This window comes from Calonectris borealis, chromosome 14 (genome assembly GCF_964195595.1).
Source record: "Calonectris borealis chromosome 14, bCalBor7.hap1.2, whole genome shotgun sequence".
Classification (NCBI taxonomy): domain Eukaryota; kingdom Metazoa; phylum Chordata; class Aves; order Procellariiformes; family Procellariidae; genus Calonectris; species Calonectris borealis.
In genome coordinates, this window is record NC_134325.1 from 5929330 (window position 1) to 5953232 (window position 23903).

Sequence of the window (23903 nt, forward strand, 5' to 3'; positions counted from 1 at the left end):
TTTCTCAGGAGTCTTAACACATTTAAGTCAGAAGGAAGGGCTTAAGAGGTACACAATGTCTTCCAAGTCCCCTGCACCAGTCTTGTTTCATACTAAGGAAACTAACATTTAGTTATCAGAATTTAGAGAGTCCTAGTTGGAAAAGCATAGCTACTAGCGTCTTCCAAACTTCGGCTAGCTTTGTAAAAAAAGTATTTCCAAGAAGTATTTGTTTAAGAACATAGAAGTCCCAATTCAGCAGCCCGCAGAGACTAACCAGCATTTGCTCAATGGTCTCAATTTATGACAGCAAACCACCACAGCTAACTGCATTACCCATCTTACCTTGCACAGCACAGCACCAAAATGCTGCTCTGATACCTTCAGTTAGTGTAATAATCTTTTGTGTTTAATCTTGCTAGCACACGTAAACAATATCAGGCAGTTGCACTGAAAACCAAACTTGGGAAACCTAGAACCGCAGTTCAGCCAGACCCCAGAACTTGGGTTAAAAGTTCCTGACACTCCAGTGGTAGTTTTGCCAATTTAAGAAATTATTTTATTTGCCATTTTACTGTTCAATAGACAAATCAGATTAATAGTTATGTTGCTAATACTACATCAGATATGAATAAGATGATATTTAGTATCAACACACAATATTTCTGTGCACTAAATAACACTAAAGTCATTATAACTGCTATGAGTGCCTAAGTGGGTTTGTTTGCACAGGAGTATTCTCACGCTTTGCACGAGCAAAAATGCACATTTCCCTTGACTAACAAATACACCCCTACATACACACAGCAGTCTCAAAGACTTTTTACACTTTGTATCAAGCAGAGCTTGTTGCAGACTTCCCATCTGTCAGTGGACAACTGATTGCCAAAAAGCCATTATCACTTAATCTGTCTTTGCTTCTGGACATGGAAGACAGTGGACATGAAAAGCCATGACCACCTTAAGGATTTGTACATGAATTAATGGGCCTGGCCTCAGAAAAAAAGAGAGAAGGCTAAATATCCAGTTTCTTTCTGCCTGCACTGCTGCTGCCTTTGGTGAAGTCTCACAGATTAGATGGGATATAATAGTTCTCTCTGATGTAAGCAATCCCACACCAGGTCCAATTGGAGAGGCTTTTGGAAATAAGGGGGTGAATAACCCGGGTCGCTTTACCTGCCTGCCCAGTGGAGATGGCTTGTAAGTCGCTTCACCAGTCGACCAAAGGACTACAAATATCTTCTAGAGCAGATACTGAGGACCTGACGAGAGGCAGAGGTAGGCAGTCAGCACAAGGCTGGAGGGGGCAACGACATCCAGACAAGGCAGTGATTAGTGCTGACTGGACAAGCCTTCACCGCACTAGGCTATACTGAGCTGTGCAGGCCAGGAGCAGTAGTTTACCAGGTGACACCAGTTAAATGTTCCTGGTAAGCTAAAAGAAGGGGACAAAAGGAAGGAAGTGTTCTGCTGAGAAGCTGCAGGCTACACCACTACCATAGTATCTTGATGCTTGACAGTACAGCTGATTTTTCTGAGGCTCTGGTAAGACAAATGGTGCTGCTTAGTGCCAGCTTGCAACAATTCAACAGTGGTCAGAGAAGAAAAGAGGAGGCGACCATCAGGAAACAAGTTTGTTTCAGGATCATGCAGATGTGGTATATTTTCACATTTTAGCTCTTGTGAAGCTTACTGAAATGGTAGCGTACCATGTTGTAGTGAGAGTGCTCAAGGAAACTTCGCAGAGTAACATAGCTATAGAGAAAGTGCTGCATTTACGACACTGGTTAGTAAAAGGAATAGGTTTCTGCGTGTATTTGAGTGATCCTATCAACCCTCGACTATTAGAACACTTTCTTTAAAAGCCGATTGATTCATGAGTTATCTTATCCACACAATGCAAAATTAGCAATCAATTTAACTGCTACTATGCTGAGTACATGACGTTGCTCAGTACTCCCCTTAATTTATCATTGTAGTGGGTGTATACTTATGGCCACAGGGTTACGTTTTGGGTCCTTAGACTGCTCAGATTCAATGCTAAATATGAAAATGAGTAAGTAAAAAGCTTTAATAAATATCACTCAGGCGTAATATTCAAAGGATTTTACCTGTATCTTAGGAACACTGGCCAAGAAATATTAATTTAGATTACCTTGACAATCAGAAAAACGATTTTTCTAAATCAAGCTTCTTTTTTTTTTTAAATTCCCAAATAGCTGTTATTTTGTTATGTACAAGTTCCTTAAAACAACAAATCCTAAAAAAAAAAATCATTTTAATAGCTCTTTGAAGAAACGTAAATACAAAATTAGATTAGATGATTACCGGAATCTGGTGTGAAATTTATGATTAAGAAACATGAAGGAATAATCAACCCATAAATAAACAAGTAAAATGAAATAATCACTTAAACAGTTGTCTGCTTACCATGTATGACAGGAAGAAATTACTTTGTCACCTGGAAAGTATTCCCTTCCTTTCCATGAACATGGACATTCATCTGCTTCCAAGCACACATCCCCATGTTTAACAAGCCTATCAAAAAAAAGAACAAAAATACACATTCAGCAGAAGTACACATGGTATCTAAATTAAAAAAAAAAATTTCCTAAACTTTTAAATTATTAGCATTATTATTACTGAAAAACAAATAATATTTAAAATCTTCTGAAATTGAAAAGGCACAATTTTATTAATAATTATATATGACTAATTTAGTAATTTTCTTTTACAGGTACTTGAATATTTTACCTTTAGTAAGTGCTAGTACTTTGGGCACTAGCCATTCAACCACTAACCCTGTGAAGACTTATTCATTAAGGTACAAATTTCAGGTCAGGGAAACTAAAATTTTCCAGACCTCCTCTAAATTTCACCAAATTATAACTCAGCCAATTAACTTAAAATTAACTAAAGTCAAGAGACCTTTCTAGAGATGCGAGAGCCATCACACCCCTTTGCTCTAGTAGTATCTGCTCTTACTATCAAAAATCAGTAACTTATTTATTCTAAGAATTTTTAAATGAGGATTTCTTCTTGTTCTCCTCTTTTCTTCACCTGATTTAAAGAGCTTTCATTTGCTGCACAGTTTTCCTATAGCTGTAGTTACACCTCTTGCTCTGCGAATAATTTAATCAACATCAAAAGAGCTACCCTGTTTGCACAAAATTAATTGAGTACGTATTTCTGTATGACTAGCACCTTCATGCAAACAATCACAAATATACTTAACCTTATCGGCAGAAATATCCTCAGAGCCTTCAAAGGAGATTTTCATGATAACACAGATAGCCATATGAATAGCTATTTACAGTTCAAGACTCTAAATAAATTTGTGCTTATAATCATAACTCCTAGAGTAATAGATAAAAACTGAAAATTCAAAAAAATTGTGAAAAAGATTCCATTAGCAGAGAAAGAACAGAGGAATTCTTGCCCAGCAAGACAAAATAAAGCAACTAGTCTACATTGTAAAGTAAAATATTTGTGGCTTTTAATAACATCCAGAAAAACTGAAATATGAGAGTTAGATAAAGAGAGATCTTAAATGGCTTCTACACATAAATCTCAGGAAATATACCAGAAATATTGAATGATTTTATTTAAAAAGCTATCTTTCCACTGAGCCCAAGAAAGTTGTATTTCTTCCAAGAATTGATTCATTTTTAAAAAAAATATTGTAATGTTACTGGATAGGCAAACAGATATCAGTATAGGACATAAAGGTCCAATAACAGAACACCACCTTTGATAACAAATCAATCTGCCAAATGAAAATTGTGAAACGTAAACTCTTGATAAGCTACAGCAGTGTCTTTCACTCTAACTGCTGTAACTCTAACTTGTTTTGGGTTCTGTATCTGTTCCTGTACAGGATCCTGTTCGATACAACATAAGAAGCTGGAGCAACTAACATGCTATTTACATAGCGAAAGGAATTTCTTACAGGCACCACACAAACTGCAATTATCCTTGTTTCTAAATGCTAAGTTTTGAAATCTATTTGTATTGTGAAATAAAGTGTCTCTTAAAATGGTGCTGTTGGGCTGATAATCCTTCTTTTTCAAGGTAAGTTTGTTTAGAATTCCAGTACCTTTCTGTAGTAAGACAAATTTTAGACAGGTTTTCATGTGTTCCTAACAGTTTTATGAAGAAAACAGATTTGGCGTTTCTGATGTTTAGCACTGTAATTTGGGCAAGACACTGCACCGTGGACAAGAGATCGTAGGTGTGAGGCACATCTGTGACAAACAGGGTGATGCCACTGTGCTGCTTCCCTGGTATCCAAAAGGAAAGATTTCATCATTGCATTTATCATGGAACATTTTATTTACTCATATTAATGAACTGGTAATTTGTGTCCTATGACTTAGGCTCTTCTTCAGTATGTTATTTATCAGATGGAAGTTTACAACTCTGTAGCTCTTCTTAATGGCAATATGCAGACATCATAAAACCCCTCCCCTATTAAACTGAAAAACTGTAATTTTCCCCCAGGGTATGTGAAGTGTTCTTTGTAATCCATGCTTATTTCAAGTATTGGGTCATTTGAAGACAATCAACTGTGAGACTGAAATTCCCACTGGTTTAAAGCTGCTCAGAACTGAACAGGGCACATTCAGACACAAATAGCATCACACTGACAAGGTAACACTAAATGCAGTTTTTTCCTTGTGTTATTGCCCTGGCTAAAACAAGTGATAACAGCTTTCTCTCTTGTAAAGCCAAGCAAATGGATATATTTCAATGATCTATGAATTCACCACAAATACCCTACAGAAAGGCCTTGCACAGCTCCCCTTTGAAGTATCAGACATTTTTCTTGACATCTATACTTACTGTGCAACCTACAACCAACTGCAAAGATACAATGACAGCTATCACACTTCACCATACTGAACATTCAGTTTCATTACTATCTCATTATTGTCTACAGCTTTGTTCATTTACATATACGTAAATATGTAAATAGTCTTGGTAAAGGCATCATTAGAAGCAATGTGTCTCCTGTGAGTTAGCAAACACTTCTTTGCTTCTGCAAAGCCCACAAATCTGGACCAGAACACTAAAAAATAACTCTCTCGCAGCCTCCACTGAAGCAGTTTTCAACAGGTTGTGTATTGCCTGGCTCTTTCCCCTCCCTTGGGCAACAGGCTACTGCCAACTGATTTATGCATCCACGAACACTTTTGCCCCAACAATAAATCTGCTCTCTGAGGGTTTCATAAATCTTCCCACAAAAGTCTGGAATAGAGTTTAAGGGAGGCAAAAAGAATGAAATAAGCAGCAGGTAACATTTCTAATATCAGAATTCCACCACCACCTAACCAGAAAACAGGATAAATAAATTTTTAAAAAACAGCAGGTGTTGATAACATTACTGTAGCACCTAATGGCTTCATTATAGTTCACTCACTGTCCAGACAGGGAGAGTTACTATAACCCTGCTGAGTGTTTTCTTACTTGTTTAGGGAGCTTTTTGCAGTCTCTCTCTTCTTCCCCACCCTCCACCCCCTAGTTTATTATTAAAGAAATATTAAGTAAATTTGCCAAGCACCAGGCATTTTGCAGAATGCTTGAAGGTTTTTAGTATCCTTGCTGTATCCTTCTGTCTAACAACTGATTTTGACGCTTCAGCTGAGACACAGTCAGACCCCTGCACTTCTACAGTTTCACCCTGTATTGAGAAACCCCCCTGCATTCCATCAGCATCCTACTGGTACTAAGCAGAGTAGGCCCTAAAAAAGAAAATTCACAGAAACAGCAGAAGCAGCTTAAAGACCAAAGGTGGGTGAGTAAGAAAAACAAGAGTGAGAAGTAGAATGATAGGGATTCATCTAAATGCCCATATTCTGCAACCTTTTCCACAGAGGCCTCTGAAAATTTGGCTCATCCATTGCCTGCGCTTCCTCTGAAGTCTCCTTGAGTAAAAAGAAGCTCCTGCCTCCACACACCTTCTATGACTGGCGTGGACAGAAGAGGGCAAAATTACCTCACAAGTCACAAGTGTAATACTCAGAGCTGCACGAAACCTGGGTATGGGTTTTGCTGCAACATCAAAGCAAAGCAAGAGAGGGAATATGTCCTGACATCTCTCATTTTAAGTAGAAAAATACTTAAGGAAAGGGAATTAAGCAAAGTGACTGAAAGTACGAGAGTAAGAACACTTTTATTAGCACTTTTTTTTCCCCATAGATGTTTTCTTTTCTGGTTTGTACTGTAGGGAAGGAACACAAAAAGAGAGCAGGGACCAAAGAGGCTTTTGGGAAATTAATGTGTATTTGCAGATACATGTCAAAGTATATTCCTGGTCTCCGAATTCTTAATTTGTAGCAAAAGAGGATGATAACTTATGTGCCAGACCACTAAGTCCTATAGCTGAAGCAGTTTTAAACATGGAAAATGATTCAACCAGAGGTGGTGGCTCAGTGGACTTACTCATCATTACCATTAAATAATATTATCAGTTTTTTTTTTTTTTTTTTTACAGTCAGACCAAGTACCTGCTTGAATTGTAGTGGAGATTAAAAATGAAGCAAAACAAAACCAAAAAAAGATGGCTTGACGGATTCAAGATCCTCCACTCCTCTCAAAGAAACACAGAAGTAGTTAAATACTCCATAACTACACTAATGGTATTTTAGTATGCAATTTTTCTGATTTAGTGTACAAGTTTAAATAGATAATGCATTTTTGGTAAAAAGAATTTCAGAAAGTAACTCCAAATGTAACAGAAGTCTTCCTTTCAAACCAAATGACAGAAAGTTCAGTGATTCTCTTAAAAACAAGTGGAAAAACAGAAGGTAATACGAAAAGGTGCTCAGGAATCTGAATGATACTGATCTGAATGATACTGGTGAAGTTTTACTGTGAATTGAATACAAGCATAGAAAAAAATAAGCGATTTGTTTGAAGCTAGTGTGAACTAGAAAGTAGAAGACCAAGAGGGTTTTGGAAGTATTGCAAAAGGAAATAAGGAGCACTGAAATATATCAAAGAGTAGCAAGTCTCCAGAGCAGAAGAGGATGGAAAAGAAGAACTGGGTTGTCTTGTTATGGCACTGCAATGGAGGTACATTTGTTCTTTGGAAGTGAACTTCAATCCAATACCTTTAGTATGCTGTAATTCTACAACCATCAGTAATAGAAATCAGCATAAAACCCAGTGTGGACAAATATCAGCTCCTGAAGCACCCAAATACAGGAATGTTGATGCAGTTTTTGTAACAGAATTGTATTTTCCTGAGGAAACAGTAGAGTGCATAGCCATGATGGTATCCCCAGGGAGAGTAATTCTTATTTACCCAGAACACAGTAAATCTTCCTGACAGACCTCTCCAAAGCCCTGCCTAAACCAGAAAAAAAGAAAAAATTAAAATACTTAGCATGATAGAAGGGGCAGGGCCATCCAGAAGAGAGGTTTGAACAGAACACTACTTTTATTTTCATGCTAACAACAATAAATTCTGAGCTTTACTTAAACTGAGGAGCAGTAGGTCTTTTGAAAAAGGATACTAACACATACCAAAAGGACAGGAGACAGGACTATGAATTCATCTAAGGAGACATATTGTAAGACATGACACAATCGATGTAATTACTTCTAATAAAAGTTAGTTTTCTGAAAATATTTGAAACCAAATTGCATTCTTCCCCCATTATTAGGTTTGCTTGCCCATAGACACATTTATAAGATGACAAAATTCACTGTTTTCTTTGTGCAAATTAGAAAGTGATGCGTTTTCTTTTTTTAAGAAAACCTTCCAAGAATATGTTTAAGCTCCTTACACATCATTTGATACAGTACACCACTTCAGAAATACAGTGATAATTTAGAAATTTTTGGAGGAAAAACCTAGCATGATATTCCTTTCTTAATTACAAAAGTTCATTACAATTACAGGATATTACAGCTTTCAGTTTACTATCTTTTCATAGCTCTATTTTATGAGAGCAATAAGTGATGAAAAAAGAAACAGACCTAAAAATTCTTATTAGGGTAAATAGGTCCAAATTTAGTAGAGTCCAGGTTCAGCACAAAAGAGAGTATTCTCCATCATAGATGGTAATAATTGTCTGCAGAGGCGGCGTCTTGTCCTACCACACTAGAGAACGTTGCGTCCAGCCTGGAAATGCCACGTAACTCCACATCACTTGTTCAAGAGAGAAACTAGGGTGGATATTGGAACACTAGCATCTAAACCTGGTCCCACATATGTCCGTGATGTCTGAATGACTATAACTCAGTGTGCCAACATTGAATGTTTAGAATCCAGAAAAAAATTTGCATATACTTTGGTACCAAGAAAATTAAAATCCCAGTTAACTTTTTCCATTCTGTGAAGCGTCAACCACAAGCCACATCTACAGAAATCCATGGCTGTAAAGTTGGTGAAATGAGATCTCAGCTCTTTGTGGGTTTTCTTTTGTTTTGGGGTAGATGGGGGGGTGGTTTAATTAACATAGCTTATAGAGGGGAAAAAACCATAGAAGGGAAAAAATGTGGAAGATCTAGTAGGTAGGTAAAACTATGAAGTAGTAACAGAAGTAGTAGAAATAATTACTATTTGCATTTGGGGCAATATGTATTGCAAGCTATCGACATAATGCTCAGAATTTGTATTTATTATTCATATTTAGAGGCTGGAGGGCCTCTTGGTTTTTGCCACACCATGCTGCTGAAGATAGCCATTGCTTTGAAGGCTATCAGCCAGGTCGAACAGGATGAGTTTTCGCAACTGTGAAAATGTCAGCCTCCAGTTAATTTCAAGATCTACCTTAGGACTGCACTTTTTCACCATGGTATCATATTGCGAGTTGGACCAATTACAGGTTCCATTTCATGTGAACAGTTTGACATTTCATGCTTCTGAATGTTAAGGTAAAAACCTGAAGTCTGAGTAGCAATCTTTTACCATGACACAGAAAAATCTACACATAAATGAGTCCACAGACTTCAACTGAGTTATTTCAACCCAATTCGACTGAGGATCTGGCTTTTACTCTTCGTTTTGAGGAGGCTCTCGAGGCATAAACAGTCATTTTAGAGTGACAATACTCAGAAACTTCAAGCTATGTGCTTAAGAGACTAAATCCCGTCAAAACCAACATAACTTAAACACATAATTACTATTTTTATATTCATAAATCTCTCAGCAATACAGTACTTGATTCTAAAACATGACAACAGCTCATCTGCACATTTGCAGCATAAATCCCTGAGACTTAAAATACCCTTCTGAGGGAGGGAATACTGAAAATAATGCCTAGGAATGAAGAAACATGCCTCCCTCAGTGAAATGTTCAAATAAGAGGTTAGGTATCTGAAAAAACTTATCTAGGTAAACACGACTCTGCTGTAGTACAGGGATTGGATCAAATTATTTCAATGCGCTTTCTACATTCCTGTTATTTTGTTTTTATTATTGAGAGGTATTAGACCTTTGGCTCCACCTGTCTCTTGGTTTACCATTTCTTATGCCTTCAGCGGCCCATATCGTTGTGTGGTAAGCCTTCACAAGCTGGATGCTCACCCCCTTGACATCTCAAATTCTCCAAGTAGAAATGTGGCATGTCCTCAGCAGAATTAATTACTCAATGCTACTGAAGGCAGTCATCTACGTTTGTGCACCAAAAGATGCAAATCTGTCTGTACTCACCCCAGTGGGCAGACACAACCTGAAACACAAGGAAGGCGTGCTGAGAAAGTGAGGTTTAGCAGCTGATTCTCACAAGTTCTCTCTCTGCTGAGTTCAGGATCAACTTGTGGATTACTGCAGTTAACATAAATCTGTCCAACTGGGCAGCTGTGTGCTGGGGGAAAAAAATCACGAACACATTAGTCTTCACACCTGAAATTCTGTATTCCATAAATGTGTGCAATAGATTTAGATTGAGAATATGTGACACACAAGTGTAACGTCCAGTAACACCAGTAACATCCGATTGCCTGTCTCTCCTGAGCGTACTTAACTTCATAGAACCCTTATAAATCTCATACAAAATACTGAAATGAATATATTTGTTTAGTAAGGAACATGACTTTCTAAACAGTTAGTCAGGAATCAGCTTTCCAAAACAGAAATGTAAAGTACTACCAACAGAGAAACAGAAATCAACACAAAGCAAAAAATATCAAAAAAAGGTTTGAGAGCTAGATGTGACTTTCCACGCTGGAGCCACTGACTATGAACAAAACAACTCTATTGCACAATTGCTTTTGGGTTGCACTGAGGAGACTGTGTATATGCAACAGAAATGACCGAAGTAGTGGCAGTGTTTTAAAGTGTTTTTGGTTAGTTGCTGGGATTTGTTTATTTATTTATAAGGAAGAGAGGTTCTGGATAATTGTCAAATCAGTACAACCACTACTTTCAAGTGCATGGGGAACACATTTCTGCTAAAGGCCAAAGAGTTGGCAATTCTAGAACTGAAACCTTAAATAAAAGTCTTTCTCACTGAAGTAAAAGGAGCATCACAACAAGAGCATGGACGATAATACTTAATGACATACAAAATATACTGTAATAGAAAACGCAATTGTTACATTCTTTTGCTTAAGTATGACAAAAGAAATATTTTTTCATATTTCACTTACTTAGGGTTTGTGGAGGGAAAGAAAAAATATCTGTGAAAAATTGCTGCCAGTGTTCAGTTCCTACAACCATGCTTTATGGGGCAAAGTTAACCTTTGTTTGTCCTACAGAAGTTCCGCTGTTTCTCATGCAGCTAGGCTTATTTACATTAGCAATCTAAAAAAATTAGTATTTTAAAGCACTGAGGAAAAAAAAGTTGCTCAGATTTCATAGTATTTTGGACAGTTATGCTGCTGCTTTGCACAAGCCTTTGTTTCAATCACACAAATACATAATTCCTAAATTATGAATTCCCTTCTGCAACTTATTCATCTGTACATGATGAAGATGAAGATATTGCATATCTTCTACTACAGATAAGGGGTTCCACAGAGACTAGAGGATACATATTCATTGGACTTGAAGTATATTTTCACTCTCTCTCTTCACTCACCTATTATGTTGTTATCACAATTCATTATTCCATCCCTGCAATGGCTGCAATAAGAATACATGAAGATGAAATGAGAGCCAGGAAGATTTAAAATATTAATGTTTTCTGTTTAACAATGAAGCATGCAGTATGAATCAATACAAAATAACTGTATATAAATATATAAATGTATATAATATATATAAACGTTTGCATTGAACAGTAGAACTGTGGATAAAGCATGCATTGCCTTAACGCATAAACAATATTAATTACACTTCAAACTTTTGCTTTCTGCATAACGTTACCATGAGTTAAAATGCCTGTGCTGACATAAAAATACATACAGGAATACACCACTATACTGCTCCCAAAGACATCAGTGCGGTAAGAATAAACTAAGCCCTGTACATAACAGAATCATCACCATCTAAAACAAAAATGCAATGAGCTATAGCAGCATAACAAAACCAAACCCTAAACACACATAATATATGTTTGAGCAAGCCCTGGGTATGTACTCTTATATGAACATTCTTAACACTATTATAAATGCTTCATTTTCCTCACCATCAGCTTAGAACTCTGCTGAAAAGCAAGCTATTAGTTTATGTGAAAATCTTGATGATACCAACAGTTCTTAAGTTATCCCAAAGTGGAAGATAAAACCCCAATGTTGAATATAATACAATCACAAGCTATTGTGACTGCAACCATTTTTTGTACTGAACTGGAGTGACTTTTCCCCAAGCAAAACATAGTAACAGTAGATTGATAACTCTTTCTCAACTGGTCCTAACGTGGATCATGAACAAACTATCCATCTGGAAACATCTCACAATAGCATGAATTTTCTGTCTCATTTATAATAAAATGAATGTTTCAATTATTTCAGTGTTAGCTCACAGGAGGAAACAGTGATACAGTTGTTAATTTCTATCCTTGTGCTGTTTCAAAGTAATTTTGCTTCAGCAATATGATAAGAATCTGGAATATTAACATACTGTGACTATTATCAGAACCAACTGGAACTACAGTTGATAATCAGAACCTAAAAAAATTCAAACAACTCAATGTTAATCAAGATTCAAAATAAAAATTTGAAGTTAGTGTATCATAAAGCTTGTAGCATGTATACCCATTCACATATGCAAAATATTACACAGACAGGAACAGACACAACATGTTTCCCCTACATGACACAGCTCAGCAAAGAAACAAGCAAACTGCATAAAACTCAACCCTAACAAGATACTGTATGCAGGGAAGCACTGAGCAACATAATACTGTCTGCTCCTGTCTAATTACAGCCAAAATAGTCTAGTACTGTTATAAAATGGTAGCAGATCTGATAGCAACTCATTGTCAGGAGAAAAAACATAGCGGCACTGGCTTCATTTCAGGTCCTGTGTTTCACTACAGAACCTGAGCCCATGAACTCCAGCACTATTCTCCCACTCTTTTGCAATGGCAAAGACTTCCCCAGTACACCTGCTGCTAGTCAGCAGATTCATAATCAAATTCTGTATGTGCTACAGCCACCCTGCTGTCATGTTTGGAGTTGTGTATATGTACCCCAAAGCACTGCAGAAAAAGTGTCCTAGCTCAAGGACTTCACAGTATAACTCAGCCGACAGGCAACGCAGTACCAAAGGGAACTGATAGAGAGGCAACTCAAATGCTGACATAACATCAGTATCAAAATGAAAATATGTTAAAGAACTGGTTGAAAACAACAGAGCAGAAAGGCTACTCCATAGACAAACATGAGAAGAAATTCCACTCTGAAAGTGGAAGTTCCAAAGAGGAAGCACTTCAGAAGAAAAATGACGGACGGTGCATAATAAAGATAATTGTTTCTAATAAACACACAGTGACAGATAAAAACTCAATATATCTGTGTATTTTTTTCCAGTTCATCCACACATATAGTCTTACATGATTCCTAATGTATTGCTTAGCACAAGGTAATTCAGAGGAGCTGACAGTCTGTACCTTCATGTTTGAAAGCCCTTCCTCTCAACAGATCTGTATACAGCCTTGTTAAAATACAGCAAGCAAAATTCATGACTAAATAGGAGATACAGATCTCTTATTTTATCTTGAAGACTAGTAGTTGTAAACCAGAAGATATATTTTAATTAACACATTCACATGAAATATAAGCTACCAGATTCCAAGTAACTCCACTGAAATCAACAGAAAGATGATTTTCACCTGTAGTCATTTCTAAAAAAATGCATTTGTGGATGATCACATGATTAGTGTGCATTCAGCCAAATATCCACCATAGAGCTTAGCATAATTAGCTAAATTAGACCCTTGAGGAGGAGGATGAAAGGAAGCAAATAAAAGAATCTACGAGGAGAAGCCCCTTCCCATGACTGCCAGTGTTGTCTGGCACATGCTCTGTGAACAAAAATATCCATGAAAGCAGACAACAGTGCCCCCAGACTTTGCAGAATGGATTGCCTGGTACTCCCCTGGGAATCTGCCCTACGGTAAAGATGAGCTAACTTGGCAATTAAGATATATATTTATAATGATCAGTATTTATGGACACTAGGCTGCTAACAGGAGTGAGAGTGTGTGTGTTTACTAAGTATCCCTATTGCAATAGGTGTCTGACAATATTAATCTCTTATATGGCCTTTACAACAAATCTAAGTATTACATTGATCTATCACAGACATTATTTAATTAATGTGCCATTAAAATGCTTTTAATTAAGTGCCGTTACAACTGATACAGGCAGTGAGAGCTCAAACATTACTTCAAGAAAAAGAATTCTGAAAGCTTGTTTTTTACAGAACTTCTTGTCTGCACTATTTAACCTCCTCCAGACAGAACTAACTGTTGAAAAGGATGCATCTGGCAGCGGTCAGAATAGTTTAACAAGTTTTCTTCTTTAATGCCATGACTATAATGATGCAAATGGAAAAGCAAGAGGACAAGAACAAATGCTAAATGTAAGGAACAATAACAGAGATGCTTATTTACCTTTGGCTGCAGCTGATAGTTAATTTGTGTTGTTTCTTAGTTGATAAAGCCACATTGCTCTTTTACACTGATTCTATACTAGTGAAAGACAGATTCTTAATTATGCTTCATAAATGGATTTACAATCTAGTATAGGGAAGGAGAATAGCAATGAAGGTCTAGCTGAACAGATTTGAATGGACAGTCAGGAAATGTCTGGGGTTTTCTGGAGCTCTCCATGTTGATACAGATCTACAAAATTATAGCGGCTTTCCTCTCTACTTTGCACTTCAGTATATTGGATAAGCACAGCACCCTGAAAACCTAAGCTCTAAAGAAGCTCTGTCCAAACCTGCACAGAAAACCAATGTACGTTTATTCTGTATGTTTCATTAAAAAAAAAAACCAAAACAACCACAAAAACAACAACAAAAAAAAACCAACAGGCTACCCAGAATGATTTGACAGAGCTCTTAAAAAAGAGACACCACTCAGCCAGGTGAAAAAACAGTTTTGTATCTTACCATTTGCCCAAAGATGTCATAACATTTTCTCCAGGGGTATAGTCAATTCCTTGAAAATAACACGGGCATTCATTTCTGGAGCAGAGGAAAAACATGTAACTCATTAACTCAAACTGAAAGAAGAAAAAAAATTCCCATTGACTTAATTGCTGTTCAAAGTTCAATTGGTTGCTTTGTTGGTTTTGGTGATGTTTTTTGGTTGGTTGGTGGTTTTGTGTTGGTTTTTTTGGTGTTTTCGTGGTTTGGGGTTTTTTGTTTTGGTTTGGTTTTTTGTTTGTTTGTGTGTTTTTTTGGGTGTTTGTTTGTTTGTTTTGTTTTTAAATACAAGAAATTGATCTCAATACTGCCATATAACTTGAGCACATTCCAAACCAAATCAGTAACAAAGCAGAACCTCTACACAGCAATAAACACCTTTTGTCTCTCATATGCCAAAACCCAGACAATATGTAACAACTAGCTTTAGTGATGTTGGATGAGTGTTAGTACTATAAAAAAAAGCTATTTTTGATCAACATACAGGTTCTGTATAATTCTAAGATCCTGCCAAGTTTACAGATGCATAATATCTACAAGGTTACATGTTTATTAGCTTTTCACTCTGACTTGCAAATGCAATGGTCTAAAATAGTGAGTGTGACTACCCAGTCATTAGGCTAGTGCAACTTTACCTACCTCTGTACACATCGTTCAGTCTTGGAATTCAAATACATTCCAGAGGGACAAGCACAGCCTTCAACACAATCACTGCTGCATGTCTCTGGCACAGACAGTGCTTGGCAGGTTCTGCCACAGGTAGATACACAAGTACTGTACTCCTTTGTATCTTCACATGAAAGAGCTGTCCAAACGAAACAAATCTCTCAAATTACAGTGCAAGAGACTCAAGTACCTCCCAACAGTTTTCTGATAAACATCTCTATTCTTTCATTCCCAATCATACTGAATTCCACTAAAATTGCTACCTTGGCACTACACTGTGTAAACTACACAGATGTAAGTCTGCTGTAATAACAAGTACAATGAAGTCTGCTCAGTTAATCCAGGTTTACACTGGGGAAACCTAGCAGTTGAAGCTTTTTTCCTCTAACTCTGAAAATGCTTGGCTCTTGTGCATGGGCTTTGGGAAACACACAGCATCTCAAAGAAAACATTAAAAGCAATAAATAAAATGGGTGTACTTTGCAGATGTTGCACAATACCATCTTAAGTTTTCTTTTTTATATATCCTATAAAGCTCTACTTAAAAAAAGATCTGAAGTTCTTGAAATACTAAAAAGGTTCACTTATTTTAAACCCTACAAGCATGATTTTTTAAATATATTCTAATAAAACCAATCTTGCTTCTAAAAAAGTAAAATAAAATTAAATGGTTTGAATGATTCATTCAGTCATAGTGGACACAGCCATTCATGCCATAATGACTGCAAGCAAGCCAGCCTTTTCAGATATACATACAGATACTCCAGCTTGCGATACTTAAGCTGGACCAACTTTCCAAAATTCTCTTTATCATGCACTACAACATGGATAATTACATGATGTTATGAAAACTACCAGATGTTAAATTCTTGAATGTTCCTTAGAAAAGATTTTCAGCCTTGTTTACGGAGCCAACCTACTGAAACATCAGGGGCGTCAGTTTAGCGTTGTTTTATAGGGTTTCCAATTCTATCATCTTAAAAAACGTAGTTGATAGGACATGCAGTGCCCTCATCATTTTTTGCATCACTAAAAGTTCATATAAACTAAAGAATTTAATAATTTTATCCCACTCCTCTACTTGCGAGGCTTTATAGAGCAGATAGCCAAAGGTGACATCTGTTATCTCTACACTATCTATATTCTTCCATTCGTTTTAAATTAAATATCAAAAATACCAATTCTCTATACTTATTTCTGCACTCTGTGTATTTCAGTGTCACTGTCATTAAGAGAATACGCTAATAGAGATTGTCAGACAGCAGAAGTCGACAATAATCCAGTTAAAACTGCTAAATACATCACCATCATTTTTCATGTCATTCATTTAAAGAATTAGATAAACCCAACATCTACAAGGAAAAGAACAAATCTATTTACACAGCTCATGAATATCATCAACATGGGTATGAGATATTCAAAGCCATATACAAGATATAGACATATTTTTCATTCTGTATGTTTGAAGCCCTCCAATTACTTCCAAAAATCTTTGCGTTGTTTCTTAAGTCAAAAGAACTAAAGAAAGCTAACTATAAAGCAACAATCCTCTAAAACCACTGGTACTAATTCTGTCTTGACAGAAGAAGAACCTTGTCCTGTACACAAAAGATTGTGCTAGAATTAATCCTCTTCTCATTTAAAAGATTATATTAATTTAATTTTATTTTCTGATTGTCATTCTAAAGTCCTCAAACAGTAATTATTTAAGGCAACTCACCGCAGTCTGGGACACCTCCTCTGAAATCTATTACAACTCCAAATCTTCGGCAATGATGAGCATAATGGGCCAGAGCAGAGCAAAAACAAATCTGTCCACATCTGCAAGTGTCCCTTCTGCACTGCTCAAAATAGGGAACAGGACTCAAATAGGGGTAGCATGGAGCAAAAAGTTCTTTTGTAAGGATGCTACAAGCTTCCGCTGCATAAGAGGCTATACGAATAACAGATTAAACACTGTTTCAGTAAGGGAGTTTAAAAAGACTTGGAATAAAATGTGTCTTCTATACAATGCAACTGATCATAGTTATATACTATTGCCATATATATCTTTCTATCTTTCATATCTATACGACTGTATGGAAAGACAGAAAAGAAGTTAGCTGCTCATAGTTTTGAACTTGTTCTGGGAATTATTTTAAGGTATTGAGAAGACTTTACAATATGCAGACAGTGCCTACATACAGTCTCTTGTCTTTAAACTGATGGATGTGGGTTAGGCACCAGATGCTACACACTACCCACTGCCTTTCTTAAACGCACAGGATTACATACCTCTCCAGTTTAAGTCATTCCCAGTAACTACTTCAGGTAGGTGAGTATTTTAAAGAATAATCTGTTACCCACTGTTTCAGTTGCATAAGGCTGCAACCACTCCCAGAGCTGCTAGCTTGGGATAGCACTACCACACAGGAGAACAAAAGCAGTGTCAAATATTTATGTAAGCAGCTTCAAACACAGCACTCATCTGAATACCTTAATTCTGAATGCATTAAATAATTGTGCAATAGTGGTAAAAGAAATAATATGCTGTATTAGCATATCCAGAAAGAGATAAATTTATATTTCCCACAAAATAAGAGAGATGCATAAACTAGGACTTCAAAGTTTCTTTTCCAGAATTCCTGACTTCCTGTACAGGCCACTTTTTTTTTTTACATTCATGTCCAAACCCATTACCAAAGAATGCAGCTTCTTAGTGCTGCACATTGTATAAATACTCAAAAGGCAGGATGATGTTGTAGCAGGAGATGTGATGATTTCCTAGCACTGCTGAAATTACAGGTAAAACCTTAATTGGTATTTTACCTCTGTATCTTGCCTAAAAGCGTGTAAAGTCCAAGACAAGAAGTGGTAGGAACTGTGAAATGGATATAACTGATGATCTACAAAGTTCATCGTTATTAAAGGATGTCTTATTGACCATCTGTGGTCCTCATAGCATCAGCCACTAGCATCTTTCCCCAACTGGACCCTTTCAGCTGAATCTAAAGGCTGGCAGCGCATAAGTATCTTTCTCCTACTCATTCTGCTCCACAGCAGACAACTAATCTAAATGTTTCATTTTTTCCGTATTTTCAAAACTGACCACTGCAACACTTTTGAGTCTCCATCTTAACTAGCAGCATCACCAATACTAGACATACTACCAATCTTTAATGCATGTCTAAATTAACACATTGTAATAGCAAACCAGAAATAAAAAGGGGGTATTTCAAGTGCCTCTGCAAGCTAAACAATACACTATGTAATTTGTTAGGGGATTGAACTCAACAGATGCCACCTGTAAGTATTAATTTTTCAGTGGGCAGGACTGGTTATTACTTTACCTGATCCAACTAGGAAAACCGGCACAGGTATAATAAGTAGAAATGCATTTGTCAATAACAATTGACCTTCACTGCCCACCTGTCTGCAGATGAATATCACACGGATCCATTTGTGAACTATCAGGCACAAGAATGCACGCTGATGAAGTTTTCCATGTGTTTCCAAACAGCTCTGGAGTGCTTTCGGCTACCCCAACTGGAGATCTTTTACAAAACAGAAGTCAGTCACAAAAGATACAGTGAATTTAAAGAATGGTCTCAGTTCTACCATTCACTTCAGCAGAGATGATTCAAGCTCCCCTTCCACTGTTCCATATTCTCATGCACTCTCCCATGCAGCTTAAGCTTCAGGACTCGACTCTTTCTTTCCAGGCAAAGGCCCAGAAACGAAAGAGAAGATGTGCTCTGGAGCCATTAGATACTTCGTAAGGAAGGACAGATCAAAACAGACCAAGTTCCATTTTCACAGGAGAGAAGGAGGGAGCACCACTGTCCTGAAAGTCTGCATTCTTATTCATACTTCTGCCTCCTCAGCGATATCTGATCCATTTTTGTCTCTCCTCTACCTATAATTCCCTGTCTGTTCCTTGGTAGCTGACTTCCCAGGCTCTCTAGTCCCTGCAATAAAGAGGAAGGAACAGAAATCCAACGGTCCAGAGATATAACTGCAAAAGCAATTGAATAGATATCCATGAGGCCCAGGTAAGCAGAGGGGCAGCAGAAGTTGAAAGATAGAAAGACTTTGATCAAAATAACCAAGGCACATTAATATTATATAAGGAGAATGATCAAAACTGTGCATTTAAATATGGGATGTTATACCCTAGGGAAAAGATTGCATTAGGCATACAACCAGAGTATTACTTCTGGTAAAATAGCTGGGGGTGGAAGTGTTGCAAGAGACACCGCTGTCTGTGGCAAGCCTTCCAAATCTGGTGTGGATCAGGTGTTTTGTGTACATGTCAAGATGCTTGCACATTATGGTTTGTGTCATGTCTCAGCAAAATTTATAAGTTCCTGTACTTTAAGGGCTTTTTTCACAAATATAAACTATTGAACAACTTCTTGCTTATTTGAGAACAAGTCCAAAGACTGTCATCAAAAACTTACTTGCTTCAAAAAGAGAAATATTTTAAGTAGTTTTACATAAATAGTATCTCTTCATTAAGATCCTTCTATATATTTCCTAGTCTTGTTATAAACAATATTCCGATAATACTTTTTAATCTTTAAGATGGAAATTGTTCAAAAATCCACTAGAATATTTGTGTGTGTGTTTTTAAATGGGAACTATTATGGAAAGTTTTCCCATTTTTCTATTAGTTTTGATTTAAAAAATTCCAACTGTTTTGAGAGAAAGTTCTCCTACTCTTTTTTTTTTCCCCTTGGTCAAAGAAATATTCTGTCATGCTCTAAATTCATGTTTGCCTTCTCCCACTTCCATTAGGCTGCTCGAACCTCTGCAAGCAAATTTGTTCTTCAGTATCTGTAGGAAAGATGCTGCAAAGAAGCTGGACAAACAGCAATTTTGACTGGTGCTCAGGCAGCTCTGACCACCTTTCACTGCATCACAACGAAGCGTTGCTCAGGCAAAAGCCAATTTCTGTTGCTGGCAGACACTGAACAATGGAGGCTCTGTCAGAGAGAGCAGATTAGAACTTGCAGCAGAGAACAGGAGCTGGAATGAGATAAAGAGGCTTGCAGGGAGGCAGAAAGTCCCTTATATAGGCCACTCCATATTTTGGACAAAATTTTTCAGATAAACTAGCACTTATGAGTCATATATATTTCACTCTATTTTTATATTAAAATATTTTAAGCAAAACCTGGCTTGATATCCTATAGTTGAAGTTTCAGTTTTTCTGTTAGCAAATGAAAACCTACTATCTATCTCACTAACACAAAACTTTAAAATAAATTATTCTTGGTATCTATCCATTCAGCTTCAGCTTGATCTACCACTCTAACTGCAGATATACATATACTGGCAAATAGAAATCTTGCAGCTATTCATACAGAAAATCATCCTCCGTATTTCCATTGAAGGTTCCACAAAGGCCCACAGTATCATCTTTCCACCGTCCATCAGCTTGAAGGTAAAGCCTCAGTCCTTCTCTGTCATACAGTATCTGTAATCCAATGTATGTCTTTACTTGAAGAAATACCGAGGAGAGTTTCCGTATTTCAAACAACTCTGGTGAGTAAAAACAGAGATTGTTGAAAGGCAAAGGAAACCTGCTTGTAATTTACACTTTGTTTCTTGTCATTTCACTGTTTTTGTTTGATATCATTTTTATATAAGTTACATTTTTTCCTATTAAGACCCTATTTTCCCCTAATCATTGATTTCTCACAAAAGGTTACACTGATTCAGACTTTAAAGAAGAAAACAAGAAACTTACAACAGTCACCACACTTTTTAAAAATGCATCCAGAGTTCACTGGAATATTCAAAAAGGTCAACTAAAAGCAAATCAATTTAAAGACACAAACATTGCAGATAACATTGCAGACCATTTATTTTAGACAACCTAATCTTAACACCAGCAACGTGCTTCCTGTATTAAAGCGTTTTTTGGGAAACTCCCGAAGAGCCAAGGCCCCACAGACATCAAGTGTACTAATGATTTGCATATAAAGCTCTCATCGAAGCTAACATTGAATCTCACCGAACACAGCCATGTATTCATATGTAGAATACTTGGTAATATCTTCCAGAGAGAGAGATTTAAAAACTCATCGAAGCAAAAAGAAACAATAAATTTTTTGTCTGAAAATCTGTAGCTTATCTGTAAAGGCCAAGAAGGCTCCTTCCACTTACATTTACTCGGGTTGCTTAGAAAAAAGGGAAAAGAAATTATTCAGTTCAAAAATCCGAGAAAAGAATTTCCCCTCAGAAAAGAACTAACCAACCTTGTAAATGTGAGGGATGGCATTTGGACTTGTTAAGAGACAGAACATACTCAATCTTAACATAAGAGACACTAGCCCAATACAGCTACTGTACAACTCCTATCATTAGTGTAAAAAGTACATCAGCAGTTAATTTGTGAAACGTTTCATAAAAAATTAACAATGTTGCCGTTAACAACATACCACTTAACTTCAGTATGTTAGCAATATTGACAGTATCACAACATACACATATGCCATTAAAATACTGCTTGATAGGAGTTATATGCTTATATATTATTCCTTACCATCTGCATAAGGCAGGTTAATTTTGTATTGGTCATATACCAAAACATCTCCTGAATGAGTCAGAGTCACTTGCCTCTTGGGGTCCTGCTTAAGAATAAGGCTGATTGATTGGATACATGATCCATCCTGGTTCTACAAGAAAGAGCAAAATAATTTTAAAAAAAAAATCAAGTAGGATGAATGTTAAATAAGAGTGTAAGAAAAGCTATAATTAGTGGGGAATTGAAAATTTTCAGTTGTATCTTGCTTCTTAGCAGACTGCACTTGTAAAACATACAGCTTTACAGCTAAGTAAGAAAACTTAGTATTTTGAATTATTTCACATGTATGTTAAAATATAATGCTAACCTGTTATGCAAATACAGCTCAGAAGTGGGATTTGGAAAGAGAAACTTAAACAATTCTTACATAGCTTAGTACAAAGACACCTACAATTCATGAGACCCCTTGATTAAAGACCCACTGAGGCCGAGTTAATGCTCACAAACAAGGATGCATTATCCACATAGCAGTGCACAGAAATCCAAATCTGTACTTTAAAGTGTTCTGATATACCCAGGTTCTTTTTTAAGATACAAAATTTACTTTAAAAAAAATTTTAAAAATGAAAGACAGAAGCATCTTGTGAATCATTATTTAAAACAGCATTTAAGTTCATTATTTCTGAGAGGAGTTGTGGAGTATATTCATAAGTTCCCTGGATGAATACTGGTGAAGAAAGGCAGCATTGTTACAGCACACAATATCACAACATCCAACAGGCCCAACTTGCTTATTTTACTACCATTGCTTATTCTTATTTCCGTTTCAGTTCTCTAAGTCAAAACGTCATATAGAAAAATCACAGAAAGAAATACTGCATGTCAGTCTGGATGAAACATACTCCAAAGAAATTCTAGATCAACCTCTCTACCTTGCCTACACCCACCCTCTTCAGTGGCACTTAATTGTCAACATTACCAAAAGCGCTAATTGACTGAAATGCTAGTACTTACAACATAAAGAAGCTACGAGGCCTACACAGAAAATTTCACAACAGCTTAAAGATCAAGAATTGAATTCAAGTTAACTGCTTTCATCAAACTGAAGTCGACTATAGTACCCTTGTTCTACCTTAGTTAAGCTGGATTTTTTTTCCATTCAAGCAAGTCCTGAAACTGGTTGGTACCTAAATGAAGTCCCAAACTATTTAATATTCCTGCATGTTTTATGTTACTGTAGTGATCTTCGACAAGACACCATACCACACAGGTGGAAAGTAGCACAAGCCTGAGGGCTATTGAATACTGAATGTTTTCAGCATATCACAGTAACAAATACACCTGTACTAAATAACATGGAAACTAGCCAGATAGATGATTAACACTAGTCAGTTCCTATCAAAGTTTCCAGGCCAGGACTTCCACCTTTCAGAGTAACTATAGGTATAGATGCCAATAGGGAAAGAATGCTTATTAAAGCATGTTTATTAATCACAGAAGATTACCAGATTTTTCTTAACAGAATGAATTTGATCACTGCTTAATTTTTTAAAAAGAAAAATGTTCTATCACAGAGAATCAGGCAGAGGTGCATCAAGAAATGACTTGAACTTTACCATGTCAGCATCCTGTAATTCACCTTGCTACATGCTGAAAGACATCAGAATCACACACCACCTTCTACTTCCTTTTTGCTCTAGAAAGGAATTAAGTTTCTACCACTCCTGCTATACTCAAATCTCTTTACTATAGCTTCTGAGATGTCAGCTTATTTACGTTTAGCAACGTTCAGCAAAGGTGCAGGAGACTGCGCTTTCCAGTCCCACTGCCTACAGTGAAGGTATAACTGATGATGAAATAGTAAAATGTTAAGCATCTTCAGTGCTGAAGGAGGCACTGAACAAGATTTAGTTAAAATATCCCTACCTTTGGACAGTCGCACTAACAGAAAAATTATACTGTGAATAGCACCATTCACAGTGCAAACAGATTAGGATGTTCAGTTCAAAGATTTACACTCTTATCCAACTCTCACCGACTTTCACTGGGACTTGCTTAATACAGGGCAAATGCTGCCCTACTTGTTGAAAACAATTACTAGAGCTGCAAAGATCTCTGAACACTACCAGGTGGCTTTGACAGATGCTGAACTGGCACAGAGCAGATCATCTGTCAGTCCTTCAAGTACCATGGACACAC

The 23903-nt window shown here is 36.8% G+C and overlaps 1 protein-coding gene across 1 annotated transcript in view; it reads right to left on the reverse strand.

The window, feature by feature from the left end:
- Window positions 1–23903, reverse strand: part of OTOG (otogelin) — a 104333-nt gene that overhangs the window by 54803 nt on the left and 25627 nt on the right. Inside the window, exons 16-24 of the mRNA XM_075163088.1 lie at window positions 21723–21855; window positions 20539–20716; window positions 18602–18726; window positions 16914–17126; window positions 15167–15332; window positions 14492–14566; window positions 11010–11053; window positions 9641–9794; window positions 2410–2517 (exon numbers count right to left, since the gene is read on the reverse strand). Of these exons, the coding sequence (XP_075019189.1) occupies window positions 2410–2517; window positions 9641–9794; window positions 11010–11053; window positions 14492–14566; window positions 15167–15332; window positions 16914–17126; window positions 18602–18726; window positions 20539–20716; window positions 21723–21855 (1196 nt within the window). The remainder of the gene's footprint in view (window positions 1–2409; window positions 2518–9640; window positions 9795–11009; window positions 11054–14491; window positions 14567–15166; window positions 15333–16913; window positions 17127–18601; window positions 18727–20538; window positions 20717–21722; window positions 21856–23903) is intronic.